The sequence below is a fragment of the Mytilus galloprovincialis genome, chromosome 12 (genome assembly GCF_965363235.1).
Source record: "Mytilus galloprovincialis chromosome 12, xbMytGall1.hap1.1, whole genome shotgun sequence".
NCBI classification, from domain to species: domain Eukaryota; kingdom Metazoa; phylum Mollusca; class Bivalvia; order Mytilida; family Mytilidae; genus Mytilus; species Mytilus galloprovincialis.
In genome coordinates, this window is record NC_134849.1 from 78628213 (window position 1) to 78646293 (window position 18081).

General features: G+C 32.0%; 1 protein-coding gene and 1 long non-coding RNA gene across 2 annotated transcripts in view; both read left to right on the plus strand.

The window, feature by feature from the left end:
• LOC143054951 (uncharacterized) overlaps nt 1-16794 on the plus strand; it is a 290618-nt gene extending 273824 nt beyond the window's left edge. Inside the window, exons 15-19 of the mRNA XM_076228046.1 lie at nt 6898-6988; nt 8891-9081; nt 12383-12467; nt 13741-13974; nt 16503-16794. Of these exons, the coding sequence (XP_076084161.1) occupies nt 6898-6988; nt 8891-9081; nt 12383-12467; nt 13741-13974; nt 16503-16714 (813 nt within the window). The 3' untranslated portion in view covers nt 16715-16794. The remainder of the gene's footprint in view (nt 1-6897; nt 6989-8890; nt 9082-12382; nt 12468-13740; nt 13975-16502) is intronic.
• Nucleotides 1-18081, plus strand: part of LOC143054958 (uncharacterized) — a 181794-nt gene that overhangs the window by 97480 nt on the left and 66233 nt on the right. The gene's annotated exons all lie outside the window — the stretch shown is intronic.

Here is an 18081-nt window from a genome sequence, read left to right on the forward strand (position 1 = left end):
TTGGTGTTGACATAGCCTTTTGTTTTGATGGAGTATTTAACTTGGCTGGTGTCTTTACTGGAGGTGGACTACCAGTAACAAGTATCTGATGATCTTGACTATCACCATTGTCAGCAAACCTCAATCTCTTAGTAGATTTTTGGTGTTGACACAGCCTTCTGTTTTGATGGAGTATTTAACTTGGCTGGTGTCTTTACTGGAGGTGGACTACCAGTTATAAGTATCTAGTGATCTTGACTATCACCATTGTCAGCAAACCTCAATTTCTTAGTAGATTTTGGTGTTGACATAGCCTTCTATTTTGATGGTGTATTTAACTTGGCTGGTGTTTTCACCTTGGGTGTTCTTGGAGACTGAGGTTGCAGAGGAGGCTCAATTAATTGAGCCTCCTCAGAATCTGGAGCCGGTAGTATCTCTATATCACCATCATTCGGTCTTGGTTTTTTTCTACCAGACTTTTTATCATTTCTCTTTAAGTTTCTCTTCGTAAGCGCTTTTAGGTTGACTACAGCTTTTGTTTCATCTGTATCCCCAATGTATAGTTTTGCAGCCAGGATGTGGTAGCATTGTGAACTTGCTGGACACTGGCAAGTTTCTTTAGGAAGGAGGTAACAGCATAAACCTTTCCTTGCATGCCTCTGACCATAAATGCCTTGTGTTGTTCAATAAACGACTCTTGACCATAATCAACAGTTAACTTGGCCAGGGATTTTTGGGACAAGTTTTTATCTGAAATTTTAATGGACATGGTGGAGTTTTCTGTCCCCTCTGAACTATCAGATACTAACGGTAATATATTTGTCCCCTCTATTTGGGAAGGCGCTGTGACATTTTCCTCAGCAATGGGACTAGACATGGTGGGGTTTTCTGTCCCATCTGAAGTCTCAGATACTAATGGCAATATATTTGCACCCTCTATTTTGGTAGACTCTGTCTCTACTGAGACATGATCTTTAGAGCATGGGTCTCGAACATTATCTATTTCTGACATAACATGCTTTACATTGTCAGCAGGTTTAACCAACTGCGTTGGAACATTGATTTCATCTTTTGGTATAGAAGCATGGTTAAATTTGTTTCTTAATGTATAGTTACCAATGCCAGCCAGACCCCTTTGCACCTCATTGATATAGTAATTCTGCAAGTAAAACATACTAAGCACAAAGCAGTCAACTGGCAACTCTGTATTTATTAAGCGGTTTTATAACTGCATTCATGCTTTCACATGCATTATTAGTAATGCCAGAATATGGGTCATAAAGGTTTTGGTATTTATCAATTACCCATTTGCCACTGTGAGTAAGAATGTCCTTGTTTTGACCACTTTCTGATTAATTCATCTTTTAATGTCATATACTCTGCTTCAGAGTCAGACCTTAGGAGGTCTTTCAAATATGAAACATACAGGGCTGTGTTTGACTGATCAGCGCTCATTTGTTGAAGATTAAATTTTAAATCTTTTATCAAATGATTCCAGCACATAATAACATCACAAGATGGGAAGTTCTTTCTGATTGCATTTACAAGACCAATCTCCCTATCAGTTACGAAAGGGACTGAGGTTTTGTTTATTTTTGGAAATGACGATGCAACGAATTCAAAGAAACGTGCATGTGTCTTCTCCTTCTTTATACTGTGTATCAAGAAAGCTACAGGCATTATAGGTCTATCTTCAAAAATTATATTTCTGAAAACTAGTGGTGAAACAAAAAAGTCTCCACACTTAAAAGTGGTATCATAGACTTTCCTTACTAGGTTCTCAACTTGTTTCACATTTCTAGCATTTAACACTCCTTGGTATTCACCAGAAACTGAACCATTTGATATGTTTTCTCTGTAAACATCCATGGCAGTTTTTTCACCAGACCTTATGTCTTGCTCTTTTTTTCTTAATACAGAAGCAGCAGTGCGTGTATACTCAGGGGGATGTGACTTTTTGCTGTTTCCATGGCTAACGGGTACATTTACCGTTTCAACTCCCTCATAATGCACAAGTATTAAGCTTTTGTTACTTTTCAAACTATATGCAGTTTTCTTAAACTGTAAAGAACTAACTGGTCTTTTTCTACCGTTGGTATTGTCTGTTGTTCCTGGTAATCGGATTTCGTAAAAATGTTTTTTAAGAACATCATTACCAATGGTGACTGATTTTGTACCATTATTTATCCATAGATATTGGTCACATTTCCAATCATCTGCACCAGTTTGAAACAAGTAAACTTCGTTTGCCTTTGGCTTATAAGGGGGAATATTCGATGTACGAGATGTTTCAGGTTTATTTAAAATATCTACTATTTCTGTTTGATGTAATACATCTGTATGCATATAGACACTAGACCCACTGTCCATTTGGATATTGTGTCTCCTAGTAAGTTGTGCTAATATGATGGCTATACAACTGTCTTCAAAAAGACATGCCTTTAAATAAAGCAATATATAGTAGCACTAATATCAATCTATTTACTTTTGTATTTATAAATATATGTTTGACAACTGTCTTTAAAAAGACATGCTTTTGAATAAAGCAATATGTATAGTAGCACTATTATCAATCTATCTATATCTATAGTTCAATAATGAATATATATTGAAAATTGTCTTTAAAAAGACATGCTAAAAGCAAAATATAGTAGAAATATAATTTGTGCGATCTGAACTGGTTGAAAGTCAGAGCATAAATGACTGAACAATTGAATAGTTATAACAAGGTGAGTTAAATGTTAATCTGAAATCCTGAACTTCATAAAATTTCTTCTTTAATTGGATACTAATTACAAACTGATTATAAGGTAATTCAATTAAATGTATTTGATGTCTCGGGTGTGAAAACTTTATTGACATGTTATTTGGCTTGATTGGTGATTACAACAAGTGTCAAAATTAGATTAATTAGATTAAATATCATTACTTCTATTATGCATTGGTGAACTCGATCACATAAACATTTTGGGCTCATTATTTTTACTTTAAAGTTTATTTTTCTTATAAAATATTTATTAATCTCACAAATTAATTCATATCATTGACAGATATATTATAAAAATGAAGAGATATTAACACTTGTGTCGATCAGTTCAATATATTTAAATCATAATATCGGCGAATGTTAATTCCGTCAGATCAACTTTTGTTTTGAAGAAAAACATTTTACATATTTAATATAAAGTTTATATTTACTTATTGATCACTCAGATTTCATAATTTCATAAATTTGATAAAATAAAAGAGATATAAACACTTGTGTCTACCAACTTATTATATTTAAGGCATATAACGGCGAATGTTTGTTCCGTCCGGTCAACTTTTTCTGAAGAAAAACATTTTTATTTACTATAAAATTTATATTTTCATATCAAGTATTTATTGACCTCGTAGATTTCTTAGTTTCGTGTAAAAATATTGTAAAACAAATAAAATATTGACACTTATTTTTATCAGTTCAATATAATTAACGCGTACATCGGCGAATGTGAACACCGTCCGGTCAACTTTTTTTTTGAGAAAAACACGTTTTTTTGCTATCAAGTTTATATTTTCGTATAATATATTATAAATCTCACAGGTTCCTGAATTTCATGGACAAATATTGTAAAACAAAAGAGATATTAACGCTTGTCGTCGACCAGTTGAATATATCGGCGAGTGTGAATACCGTCCGGTCAACTTTTTTGGCTAAAAAATAATTATTTTCCCTCTTTTTTTTAATTTTCATAAAACATAGTTTAATATCTTTCAGGTCTACAAATATTAAACAAATCTATCGAATAACAAAAAAGTTATGACTATTTATATCTCATCCAGTCAACCGTTCTGTCACTATCCGGGCAATCGTGCTGTCATTAGTGCTTCCCGTATCGAATTGGCTTTTTCGGCTACATTTGAGATATGCGTAGTCCATTTTCCGTTAGGTCTTCTGATATTTGTAAGCCTAGGTAACGATTGGTTAGAAAAGTTACAACAACTATGTATATAAATAATATCAAATAAATCATGGGCACGAGTTGGTTAAAATAGGGCACGAGTTGGTTCAGCACGAGTTGATAAAGTACGAGTTGTTGTGTACCCGCTATAAAGGGCTCTAGTGTTAAACTATGTATGAAACTATTGTTAGGTGAGCATATATGTCTGTCTCAGTTTATCTAACACTGATCTTATTTTCATGAATTATTTAGAATGTTAAGAATATAATATACGTGTAGTAAACTTCATCTTAGACCTATCATAATAGAATAGATATCGAAAAGTAAAACTGGCGACACATTTCAAAGTTGTCAACTTGTTTTTCTTGTTTCTTTTCTTTGGTCATCTGATCTTTTATTTGTTTCATTTCTCTTTTATGCCCAATAGTCAGCACTTCGGTGTTGAAAGGAATATCATGTGGTCATTTTTATAAGTTTCCTGTTACAAAATTTTGATTTTTTTCGAAAAAAACTAAGGATTTTCTCATCCTAGGAAAAGATTACCTTAGCCGTATTTGGCACAACATTTTTGGAATTGTTGGGTCCTAAATGCTCTTCATCTTCAAACTCGCGTCGGGCGTATTAAATTATAATCCTGGTACATATGATAACTATTTGTACGTCCGTTGATGGTAAACTGAATTACCGTTTAACCATTGTCCATCCATTAATATTTCGTACACTAATTGTGAAATTTGCTTAAACCAAATTATCCTCGCTATTTAACACAATATTAAGTTTGACGAAAGAATGCATTTTTTCTGTTAGATAATAAAATTGAGAATGGAAATAGGGAATGTGTCAAAGAGACAACAACCCGACCAAATAAAAAACAACAGCAGAGGGTCACCAACAGGTCTTCAATGTAGCGAGAAATTCCCGCACCCGGAGGTGTCCTTCAGCTGGCCCCTAAACAAATATATACTAGTCCAGTGATAATGAACGCCATACTAATTTCCAAATTATACACAAGAAACTAAAATTTAAATAATACAAGACTAACAAAGGCCAGGGCTCCTGACTTGGGACAGGCGCAAAAATGCGGCGGGGTTAAACATGTTTGTGAGATCTCAACCCTCCCCCTATACCTCTAACGAATGTAGAAAAGTAAACGCATAACAATACGCACATTAAAATTCAGTTCAAGAGAAGTCCGAGTCTGATGTCAGAAGATGTAACCAAAGAAAATAAATAAAATGACAATAATACATAAATAACAACAGACTACTAGCAGTTAACTGACATGCCAGCTCCAGACTTCAATTAAACTGACTGAAAGATTATGATTTCATCATATGAACATCAGGCACAATCCTTCCCGTTAGGGGTTTAGTATCATACCATCATAACATATATGAGAAGAACATAACCCGTGTCATAAACCTGTATTTTCATCGAATTTACGGTATTGTTTGGGTTTAAAATCAAGACTGCTCTAATGTTTTTGATATACGATTTGTAGTTCCAGTCTGTCAGTTAGGGTACTGTAAGTGCCCTTTGTAAATTCATCACAAATCGTGTCATAATTTGAATATGCTTTTTTTTAATATACTTTCTATTAAAAAATGTATAATTTCAAGGATAATGAATATTTCTTGTGCCTGTTATCTTTAAAATGCGGCTCATTTACAAGCCTACAGTGTGCAATTTTTGAAGGCCTTGCACAGTTACTTAAAATATATGGGCAATATATTTCTTTGTTTAGATTTTGAGAGAAAAGGTTACACTCTCATTTAAAAAATAATTAGAAAACCATGGAATTTTAAAAAGCTGAAACAAATGCATGTAAAATGTATAAGTAATGTCTTTGAAAAGCATTAGGGGAGTTTATGTTATTGAAACCAAATGAAATAAAAGTCTCACAGATCAGGTCAATAAATATATACTAATATTATTCCTAACTGATTGCATTTGCCTCTGATTAAACGACTTATAATGGACCCATTTTATTCTTGAAACAATTTCAGTTTAAACAATAATATGAATTAGAATATTTTGTTTTTTTCTTGTCTAAGCTGTTTATTAAAGATGACCATTGTGGTTTTCTTCGAAGAACATGTTTGGTAATACTATATTATATCAATGATTTCTATAAATCAAAAAACGCAGGTGACATTATAATTGAGCATCAGGAATAACTGTGTTAAATGGGTAAAACACAATGTTGATTATATTTCAAAAAGAGAGGAACAGATATAGGGACACTTAAACATATTATTATAGATAGACATATCAATTTCCAATACTGATTAATCTCATCTTGAATCGATGGATTTTGGAAATATCATTAGAAGTATTAGATTAACAATGATGATTGTGAATTATAATTATTGTGAAACTTGTTTCCTAAGGACACAGGAAATTGCTTCATAAATCAGTTTACTAGAATAAAATCTTCAAATTATTCTAGGAAATATGGAGTACGACAGCATTTAGACAAAATAGCATCTTGATTTACTCAAATAGATATTAAACTACATAACTGGTATAATGCAAATTACAAACTTCATAAGCAACAACTATCTCCAGCTCAAATTGAAAATCATCAGCACTCGCTCATCAAATATTTGCCTTATTAGTGTAATGTAAGTGTTTACTCATGTCTGATATCATATTGCATATGTATTGCCCTCAAAAATACTTGTAATTATAAGTAATTATGATTTTCTTTTAAAAGTATTCAAAGATGAATTTCATCAAATCGACAAATCGACTCCAAACTAAAAAGTTTTGAATCAGATTAAATTGTTCGTGGCATTGAATAGGATACAAGATATTGGAGATTATAAATGCTGACACTTGGTAAAGGTCCTTGTGAGATATGAAAACCGTTTTGTTTAATTAATAGTCAATGATTTTTGTAGAAATGAATATACTTCATTGAAATGTGTTGTGCTTTCATGAAATATATCAATGATAACAATAATGACATTTTCAGAATACGGGTATTTATGAGAAGAAACCAAAACAGAGGGGACTAGTCTTGATTGTTAACTTCATGTTTAGTGGGAGAGATAATGAGAGAAGAGGTAATGTCTAAAGTTAACTTTCAGATTTTAAAGAAGAATATATCATTATCATGATTATAAAATATGGTAACTGACACATACCGCAGAGCGGTTTGTTTTTGTGGGTGAAAAATTTCTCGATTTAGGGGCAATAGAATATGCAAAACCATTTGAAGGATTCTAGACACATAGACGAAGTATATTAGCAAAAATGAAAGACAAAAATACAATTATCATTGAACAATAACACAATGACCGGATGTATAAGTATATAGCCACGTCAAATGGATATAAAAATACAAGAATAAACAGTAAAAGTAATATTCATAAAGACAATAACACGTTATTAAAATGATAATCAGCGTCATTATCCAGAATCTACTTCAAGACCACCATGTGTCATTTGTTATTTTGATACGGAATATTTGTCAACAAGGTCTTGATACCATCCGATGAACTTTTTTAGAAAAATGACGAGACGTTTTTTGGCATACCCCTGATTCATCAACTTTCTACTCAACTCTGTTGACGTTTTACAAAGTCTGAGTAGGAGCTGCAAGCACTTGAATACCAAAAAAACGGGGAAATATATCTGGCATATGCAGGTGAAGTTGGTATATTTCTATTAAGGTGGGGGGGAAATTGATAATTTCAAAAACAAAATTGTCCCTTTTGTCATAGATTCTGGTACTGAGATGACCATGTATGTAAAATTTAAGGTATAGGTCTTACAATGAGATAGATGTTGAATTAATTGTTATTGGAAAGAACATCATCAATATATCTGAAAGTGAAATTAAATGACCTGGCTTCTTTGATCTTCTTGTTTTTTTACAAGTATCTAAAGGAATTCCCATTCATATGAAAATAAGAAGAGGTCGGCTAGGAGAGACGCACTGTTCGCTCCCATAGGAATGTCGATAATTTGTCTAAAAAGTCTATAAGAAACATCAGCATACTGATCACTCGTTTCTCTGTGTAGCATTTTTTACCTTTTTGTTCAATAATTAAAAAGATGCCGTAATTGGTAACCCAAAGTAATCAATGTATAGCGTATGCTACAGCTTTTATGCATTGTGGATTATTTCTTTTAGACAAATTAACAAATTCACATGGAAATGGTGGTCTTTCAAATACTGTTTCAATCCCTAACATCACTGCATGAAGAGATATTCATTGTCGAAATCAAGATGTGGTGTACAAATTGTTACACCTCATGTATACCTTTTTTTGTCGCAAGAGTATTGTTTTCTGTTTGGTATTAGATTAATATTAAGATTCATTTTGTTACATCTTGTTATCAATTTATTTGGCCATCGTCAATGACAGTCAGCAGTGTTTAAGAACATCAGTTGTTCAACCTGCTAGTCAAATGCGTTTTGTTAAAATATACTTTTTCAATTTTTTGAACTTTTGAGAAATGTTATATATATATAGATACATGTATATTTGAAATCAAGAAAGAATCCCAATTCCAATGAAAAAGGTTATTGAATTTGTTTATGTTGCAAAAGTACATTTTCAATGCCGTTTTCTGATTTTTTTAATTTTTTTTTTATTAAAATAAAAAATTGATTTAAATGCACTTTACAACTTTTATTCTTCACTGTCATATATAATCGAGAAAATTGCTTTCCAAATCAATAATCGATTGTAATTAAAATGAAACTGTTGAGTAATTTAATGGAACCCCTTTCTTTAAATTTGACTTACATTTAGGTTATTTTATGTACTGAAAAAGTGCGTATCCCTCTAAAGACCTGCGGTAATTGCAATTGTCAGTAAAAGTGCTTTATTGATGTTCTTTTTGGTCAACACCATATCTTGATATGATTTGAAATTACTCAAAAAACTTTTCCAATCTGTCCATGAGTGATTTCAATCACTTAGATTCTTTTTTTTTATTATTTTTATTTGAATCAGGTTCTGAAAAAGATGTTAATGAGCTCACAGATTTCTTCAGAAAGGAACTAGATTATCAGGTAGAATATCGATCAGATATGACAAAGAGTGAATTACAGGATTGTTTCAATGACATTGAAAGTCAATACCTAACAGAGAAGTCAACGGATTATCATTCCTTTGTCTGCATAGTTATGAGTCATGGAAATAAGGTATCACATTTATTATTATTCAAATATTTATATCCTTACGTATCAATGTTCATTTTTGTAGACCCTCCGGCGTTAACCAAGTACACAACAGCCTATCATTTCAAAAGGAAGAAGACCTGGATGCTTCATTATGTGTATATACATGACATAATATAGATGCCTTATGTAATGATGTTTCTGTCTGTCATATGTCAATTGTCTTTACCTGATTGTCATAGTCAGAGACTTATTGGTAAAAAAAGTTTATATTATTTGAAGTGATCATTTTAATTTCTCTCTTATTATGAGTAATAGGATTAACTATATCTAATATGTGCGTACCTTGGAAGGTCCTCATGCCTGTCAGACAGTTTTTACTTGACTTTGACCTCATTTCAAGGATCTGTGAACAAGGTAAAGTTTTCATGGTCAGGTCCATATTTCAGATATTATAGGCAATATGTCTACTTTATTTGGTGTATTGAATGATTGTACATGTCCATCTGAAAGTTCATCTAACCTTGACATCAATTTCATGGATCAGTGTGCTATGTTATGTTTTTTTTTGTGGTTTGATTGTCTTCAATTACCATAAGCAAAAGGTCATCTATATTTTATGTAGATATGGAATAAGTGAAAGATGCATATATTTGTCCGGTAAGTTTCATCTGACCTTGACCTCATTTTCATGGCTTATCGGTTAATGTTCAGATATTTGTTGTGTGATCTGTTTATCATGTATTTTAAGCAAGAGGACCACAGTATTTGGTATATGGCACGATTGTGAGGTGTAAGTGCCTGTCTGCCATGGGTCATCTGACTGTGACCTCATTTCCGTTGGACATTCATACTGTTGAGTTAATTTGATACTTTGAGTAAAACCTTTACAAACTTTCATGATGAATTTGATGATACGTATAACAGGTATGTCAGCGTATGTACTTATGTTGTTTTTTCTAGAGAGCATAGTTAATTCAGAGAGAGAGATAGAGAGCTTTTTATGAACAAATTCAAGAAGTTTAGTTCATAATTATTCACTATTGCAAATAGCAGTAAACATTGGTATATTGACTTCATAAATTGTGTAGACCAAACAAATTATATATCACCGTTACTTTTCACAGTTCAACTCTTGTAAAAGTATAACAATTTAGTTAAAGCTTATAAAGAAAATATAAAGGAATATGAACATCAACATCATGAGGCGCTTCCTCAGTAAACCCATAATTTTCCTCTCTTATTATTGGCTTACATTTTCACCAATAAAAGGATAGGGATACATGCATCTAATGTCTTCTTGGAATTCACTGTTGTATTTCATATTCATGTTGAATATGACAAAAATTTGGGTACCTTAAAAAACGGTCGAAATCACTAGTGGGCATATATTATTATGTGTTCTGAACATGTTTTCATTAGAAATATACATGACTGTTAAAATGTGTAGCAAAACATATTGTAATCTAAAATGCCACTAATTTTCTTAACTACCTCTACCTCGAATGAAAGGTTACCACAGATTTCATTGTAAACAATATGCACTAGTATATTTAATGGTAACATTCCCAAGTTATGTATCTGTGAGATGGAACACAGATATCATAACTGGGAACCAGTATATAAACAAAATTGATTTTCTATGAATATTCAAGATCTCCCCAAAAGAGGCGTGTTTTGAGAAACAGCTGTATTTACAAAGTGCAACCTTAAACTATTGAATAATTCGAAAATTCTGACCAGTTCAGAAAACAAACTTATTTTTCAAACATTGCCAAAAACAAAAAATAACGTTGAATTCCTGCAAAAAAAAACCTGCTTACACAATCAAAGTTTATTAACCTTGAAAGTAACAAACTTTTTATTGAACTTGACCGTTTTTAGTTTACTAAGAAATTAAAACAATTCATTTTTTATAAAATATATCCACAATAAACTATGTAATATTGGTTTCCCAACCATATACTACAAAATACCCCTGTCAACGGAAAAGCAGACACTAAATTGAGTTTTTTGACAGTATGTCACTATCGAAGTACTATCTTACAGTTTGTACTTATGTAGGTTATCTTACATCTGCAGGCATAAAATTATACTTTAAGCATTTTTAAATGTTAATTTTTCTGCCTAAGTGAGTTTTTGAACAATATATATGGAAGTTGTTAACGACCTTGATTGGCTATACAGTCCTTGCACGGTCGGTTTATTTAATAATGATAGATTTATGATATTTACTATAAAGTTACATGACTATCAGTACAGTTCATTTTGATGAGTATCTAAATGCCTGTTCTCTGAGGTATGGTTCAGCGACCTTGAATTGTTGCAATATTGGGGTCCATCAGATTGTCTTTTTTCCAATTTTCTGCATACAGGAGAGAGATATATCTGTTACTGTATGATGTTTATAATAGTCATCCAAAACAAAAACTCACAAGAACGCAAACTAACATATGCATTGATAGATTAACTGGTGATTATCTCTCAATGACTCTAAGCTAAAGCATAAAGGTTTAAATGCTCATTGTATTTTAGTTTGAAGGATGTGGTTTAATTACATAATGTAGCTCACCTGCATCCATGTACTGGCATTTGCGTCTGGCGTCGAAATTTTCTACAAAACTTCTCGGAATATCTTAACTATGAAATGCAATCGTTCCAGCTGTTTTTAACAATAGTCATTAGAAGAGACAGTTGTACCACTTCCAGATAAATAAACTCCTCATAGATTCCAGGATAACATTTTGTTTTTACGTATAGACCAGATGCGCGTTTCGTCTACAAAAGACTCATCAGTGACGCTCGAATCCAAAAAAGTTAACCTATGGTTATACAGGGTTAACACCGTAATTTATCGACACTGCATTTCTTTATTTTGCCCAACAAGGTTAAATCTGCGAATTTGTGTTGTCCCCCTCTGAGGGATTTTAACACCGCATGTACTATGTCAAGCACTCAAGACAATTCAATCAACATGGCAATATTATATAGACATTTTGTTAGTCGAGTATACCCCTGCCTTTGCCGCTTGTCTGTTGTTAAACCACAGTACATGATGAATTTTGGAATTAGATGGTATAACTTCCAGATCAGCTATTTTGTTTGTCGTAATTGACAATACTCGACTCACCATGACTCCATTCACTATTAGTTTTGTTCAATTCTAGTTTATTTGTCTATATGAATTCGGTTTTAAACATTGCCTGCATTTTTGGAAACAAATTTGGTGCTAGCAGAAGATAATAACTGCTTTTGCCGAATATTCTTGAAGTTTGTACAGTATATGTATAAATGTATATGTATTTCATTGATTTTATTATTTCAGAAAGGAATAAAAACAGAAGATGAACATATATCTGTAATGGAAATAACGAAACCTTTTAAAAACAAACCTGGAGGAAAATTTAATGGTAAGTTTCGATAATATGTATGGAAGTAAACATGAGACATTATACATGTTTTTGCCTTGCCGTGCGGAGTAATGACGATTTGTACATCCAATAAAATGTGTATTTTCCTCGAGAATCACCTGAGAAAAATATGTCTTTTTGAGAAAGAACAAATCTTCATATCTCAAAGTCATGTGAAATGAATATATCATTGAACTGCTTATACCTTTTTGTTTCAACCTGGGAATTAAATATTTATTTTAATTATGTATTTCGTAACACGTTTTTTCTCCTGTTTGAATTGATGTCTGAAATAAGTCATGACATGATATGTAAAACAAAGAAACCGAGAGAAATTTGGCAAGATGGGAATATATGCTATGTCCAGTATCTGTCTCAACCAATCAAGTACCAGAAGAACAAATGTACATTGCATTGAGTCACTCATTGTCACTGTACCAAATATGTGTTGTTGTATGTTTATATGTCAGCCGCTTTTATTGATTTCTTAATGTTTATAATGAAATGTTTACGTGTATAAACATGATAAACGTGGACCACTGATGTATTTTACGTTTGTAAGAGCTTGAAAAAAAAGAAAACTTTAAATGGGATGATGACATTCGAGAAAACTTTTATTGTTAAAGCTAAGATTGGCAAATACAAGTAGTACAGTAGTTTTCAGAAAAAAAATATTCGGTCAAATTTTCTCATTAACCAAGAGGTGATGTTCTTTATCTAGATAATTTTATTTTTTTCAAAGACAAAGGGTAAAAATTAAGTGAGTAAATAACATGTGTAAACATATGTATATATATTTATATAAACATTTAGATAAGTCAAACCTGAATAAGCTTGTTTACATGGTGATGGATTAGTCCGCATGCTGTATATATGTTACTTTTATTAATATATAATAATTACGTATACTGATTTTATGAGTGCCCCGTGTGTAAGGGTTAGGGTGCAAATAAGGTGCAAATAAGAAGTACGCTATAGAAGCAAAGCTCCTGCTAGAGGAGGAAGATAAAGACTAGGTAACAGGTAACAGAGCGTGTGTGTATTACAAACTTTAGTCATATTTTGCCAAGACGTATAAAATATCTACGAGAAAATCTGAAGTTAGGCAATTTAATGGAAAAAAAAGTGTAATGAACATGTGGTTATATTTGTTTTACTTTAAAGTTTTCGTTGTCTCGTCTCAGTGTTGTAAATTTGTTCTATTTTTCTTTTATCCTTTTTTGTCACTTAATATCTTTTGCATGTCATCTATAGGCTAACAATTTTGTTTCAGGTAAACCAAGGTTGTTTCTTATTCAAGCATGTCGTGGGCAACAAAAACAAAAGAAAGTGGATGTATCAAATACACTTGATCAAACCAGCGAGCATGATGAATGTCCTGGATACAGTCAAAGTAGAAGTGGAACATCCAGCTCATCAGACGATGATTATTATACTGATGGATCAACAGATATTCCTAAAGTGCCAATAGATGCAGATATTATAGTAGCATTTGCAACAACACCAGGTTATTAAAGTTTTGGTTTCATTTTAGATATGAAATTACTTTGCAATTTTGACCAGCCAGGAAAAGCTAATAGCATCTAATTTCAATGGTATCAAACTTTTTTAATTGACCACCAGTATACAAACCAACCATAACATTTTCTGTCTTCTTGAACTCATGGTCAAATGCGTTGACTTTCGGTGTCATCTGCAGCGAATGCAATATAATTCATGTAATAAGGATGCTTAATTAAGTGATGCACATAATTGGAAGATATTCATACTTTTGTTTTTTAGCAAACTCTGGGATCCTATAAACAGATTAAGTTTTTGTCTTGGAACAAATATTTTTACTATTTTCCATAGTTTTGCTATTAAATGTTTATGAACACTGTAATATGATCAGCAATATAAGCAGCCTGAGGCATATCACTCAAAGTTTGTACGATCACGGAAAATAATTGAATTAAATTTTTGAATATATACTAATTCCTGTGTAAATAAAAATGTGATCTTTCAAAATGAAGTAAGAAACAAGTATTATTGGCAACCACTGCTCTTGACGGCCCTTTTTCAACTTATTCAAAAGAGAGTAAAATTGAGTATACTAGGTTTATATATATACAATCATAAATCAAACGTAATAGAAAAATAACAGATAACACAATATGCCTAAAGAAAAAAACGATGAACATATGCATAGCAGTTGACAATGTGTCTCACAATGAAGATTGGTTTATGCGTATCCCACCAACATCGGATGGTGATCTCAGTGCAGTGCAGTTGATTCTGCATAACTCACGGAACCAATCGTGTTACATATAGAAATACTTATCATGAATCCTACTTTTTAAAGGGTCACTCTGATTCAAACACAAAATTCTCTAAAACTGACTTTATCAAGATGATTGATTTCTTGATTGACAACATATTTGTTACGTTCTGAGGACGTGTTTTCAACAGACTGTCGGCATTCCAATGGGAACAAATTTCGCCCCTTTTTTGCCGACTTTTTTCTTTATTATTATGAGGCTGACTTCATACAGGAACTTCTTAGGAAGAAAGATAAGAAGTAAGCTTTATCCTTTGACTCTAAATAGACGATGTTCTTTCACTAAATAATTAAAAATTTGATGACTATGTGGAACGCATCTATCCCATCGAACATGAGATAAAGGATACTACAGATACAGTTAAGTCGGCCTCATATCTTGACTTACATCTAGAAATTGACAATGAGGGTTGGTTGAAAACAAAACTTTAACACAAAAGAGATGATGTCAGCTTTCCAATTGTGAACTTTCCATTTCTAAGTAGCAACATTCCAGCAGCACCTGCATACGGGTTATATATCTCCCAATTGATACGATATTCCAGTGATTGTATTTCCTATCATGATTTTAATGAAAGAGGGTTGCTGCTCTCAATGAAGCTATTAAACCAAGAGTTCCAAATGGTGAAGTTAGAAATATCCCTTCGTAAATTTTACGGACGCCATCACGAGTTGGTTGACCGTTATGGAATAACCGTTTCACAAATGATATCGAATATGTTCCTTACGTCGTAACTACAATCCCCTTTCCTTTCATTAATATGACCTACCGAATTAGACTATTTACCGGATTTGTTATTACATAAGCAACACGACGCGTGCCACATGTGGAGCAGGATCTGCTTATTATTCCGGAGGACCTGAGATATACCCTAGTTTTTGGTGGGGTTCGTGTTGCTTATCCTATAGTTTTCTATGTTGTGTCGTATTTACTATTGTGTGTCTGTTTGTGTTTCAATTTCAGTCATGGCGTTGTCAGTTTATTTTCGATTTGTGAATTTGACTGTCCCTCTGGTATCTTTTGTCCCTCTTTTATCAAACTCGCATACTTTTGTTTGGTAAACAATTATGGCTACTCATAGTTGTCTCTGTTTGGCCAAACTCATTGCATACTCAATGTTAAGCTTGAAATATACGAAAAGGAACTATATTTTTTTTGCTGAATTCAATTTTCGAATAGTTTTATCTGATCAACATAGATTTTCGATTTGAATTATAAGAATATTCGATAGACAGTTAGGAATCAATCAATTAGATGTAATTTGATATCTTCAGTACACGGACATCCTCAAATAGGAAATATATATGAAAGAAATTTGTTGAATGGGATAATTTAAGGAATATTAAAAATTTCAATAAATTAAGGCAACAGTAGTATACAGTCAAAAGTCATAAATCGATTGAGAGAAAGAAAACCAGATTACAAACTAAAACCAAGGGAAACACATCAATTATAATAAGAAAACTGAAGTGGAACAAACTGAAACGCCAACATACATAGAAACGAACTATTTGATAACAATTATCATATTTCTGACTTGGTACAGGACATAAAACATACATAGGCAACAGTGTTTTTTTCTCTGACAATACGTTTCGATTAATAATGGTTAATTTCGTTTCTTAGAAATAAAAATTGCATAATAATATGGTTTCGAAATATTGGTACAGAATTTTACTATCTTACATTAGATGAATCTTGACACTTTTCATTGTAGGCTATAAAGCAATTCGCCATCTAAGATTGGGGTCACATTTCATAAGAGCATTCTTGGATGTTGCTGGGAAAAAATACGAAGATTTTGATGTAGAGGATATACTGCGATATGTAAGAAGAGAGTTAGCTGAAAATTCTAAATATGACCGAAAATCGGGAAAATGTCAGATGGGAATAGTAGAATCCACATCTAGAAAGAAATTTTTTTTTTAATGTAAATCAAAATGTTGAAAGAAGAATGTTGATGTCAAACTATATATAACATGTACTACTCCAATAAATGCATAAGTTTGGTCTGTTGTTCGTCTTTGATTATCATTGCAATAGTGTTTTCATTTAATTTTCCCTTCCCTTTTTTTCTTTACTTTCAATGCATTCTATATTAAAAAAAATGGCTAACCATGCATACACGATGTGAAAAATTTATCAAAACGCCTTATTTGATTTGTTTTCCTAAGATTTGTTTCTTTTGTTGAACACTTCACACATCTTTTGGAAAGCGGAAACCTAAAGTGTTAAGGATAAACAAAATAATTCACATTAATCTGACAGCATCAGTCATTTAACCATTTGTTGATTCTTACAAATTCTAAAGAACTTCTGGACAATTTTAAATTTTGGTCTATTTCAGAAATTAATTCTAATATACCTTTTGATTTTTTAACCCTGTATACCACCATTCTCCTTGTGAAATCATAAAATTGTTTTGTATAAACATTGAACGACAAAATTTTTCCCTACAATGTATGTGACGTACACATTTTCTGACGTCAGACACGCGAAGCAATGAATGTGTTTTTAATCTGATAGATTGCTTCTTTTGTAAAATTGTTTCTCTTAAGACAATAACAATCGAAACCAAGTAGTAAACAAAGACTCACAAAAACAAAAGGACATTTACAAAAACAGTTATAAATAAAAATTAAGAACCAATTGTTCAGAGAACAATTGAAGGTCTTTCACCAAAACAATGTATTTTAATATGAAAATTGTATAATTAAGCTTAGAATGTCATTTCAATCGTCAAATGATAGCTAATGGCACGCTGATTCCAAAAATATATGGTTTCTATACAATATTTTTAAATAAGGGAGATAATTTGTTACTTCTGGTTTGAAAAATGTTATTTCCGATAATATTTGAATATTTTCTTGACACTGATTCCAAAAATATCTGGTTCTATATACTTTTATATAAATTAAGTACAAAAAATAGCTACTTCCGGTTTACACAAGGTCACTTCCATTTTTTTTCAAGGTTAAATAGTTTAAAACCTTTTGCCAAAAGTCTCATGGCTTTATCATGTATACATATGAGGTAAAAGCAAAGATCAAAATCTAGAACGCCAAATTAAGCTATGACCTTGAAATCAATAGCAAGGTCATCAACCAAGGACCTCAAATCAAAAGACCAAAGGTCTTAATTATATTTGGTTAATGAGTTATATCACCATACGCATATTTTTAAATACAAAAGGGGAGAAAACTCCCTTTTACGTTCAACGTACCCTTGCAATCAAAATTTACGTGTTACAACATGTCACAACTAACAATTTAGTAAAAATAGTTTGTTGATATCTT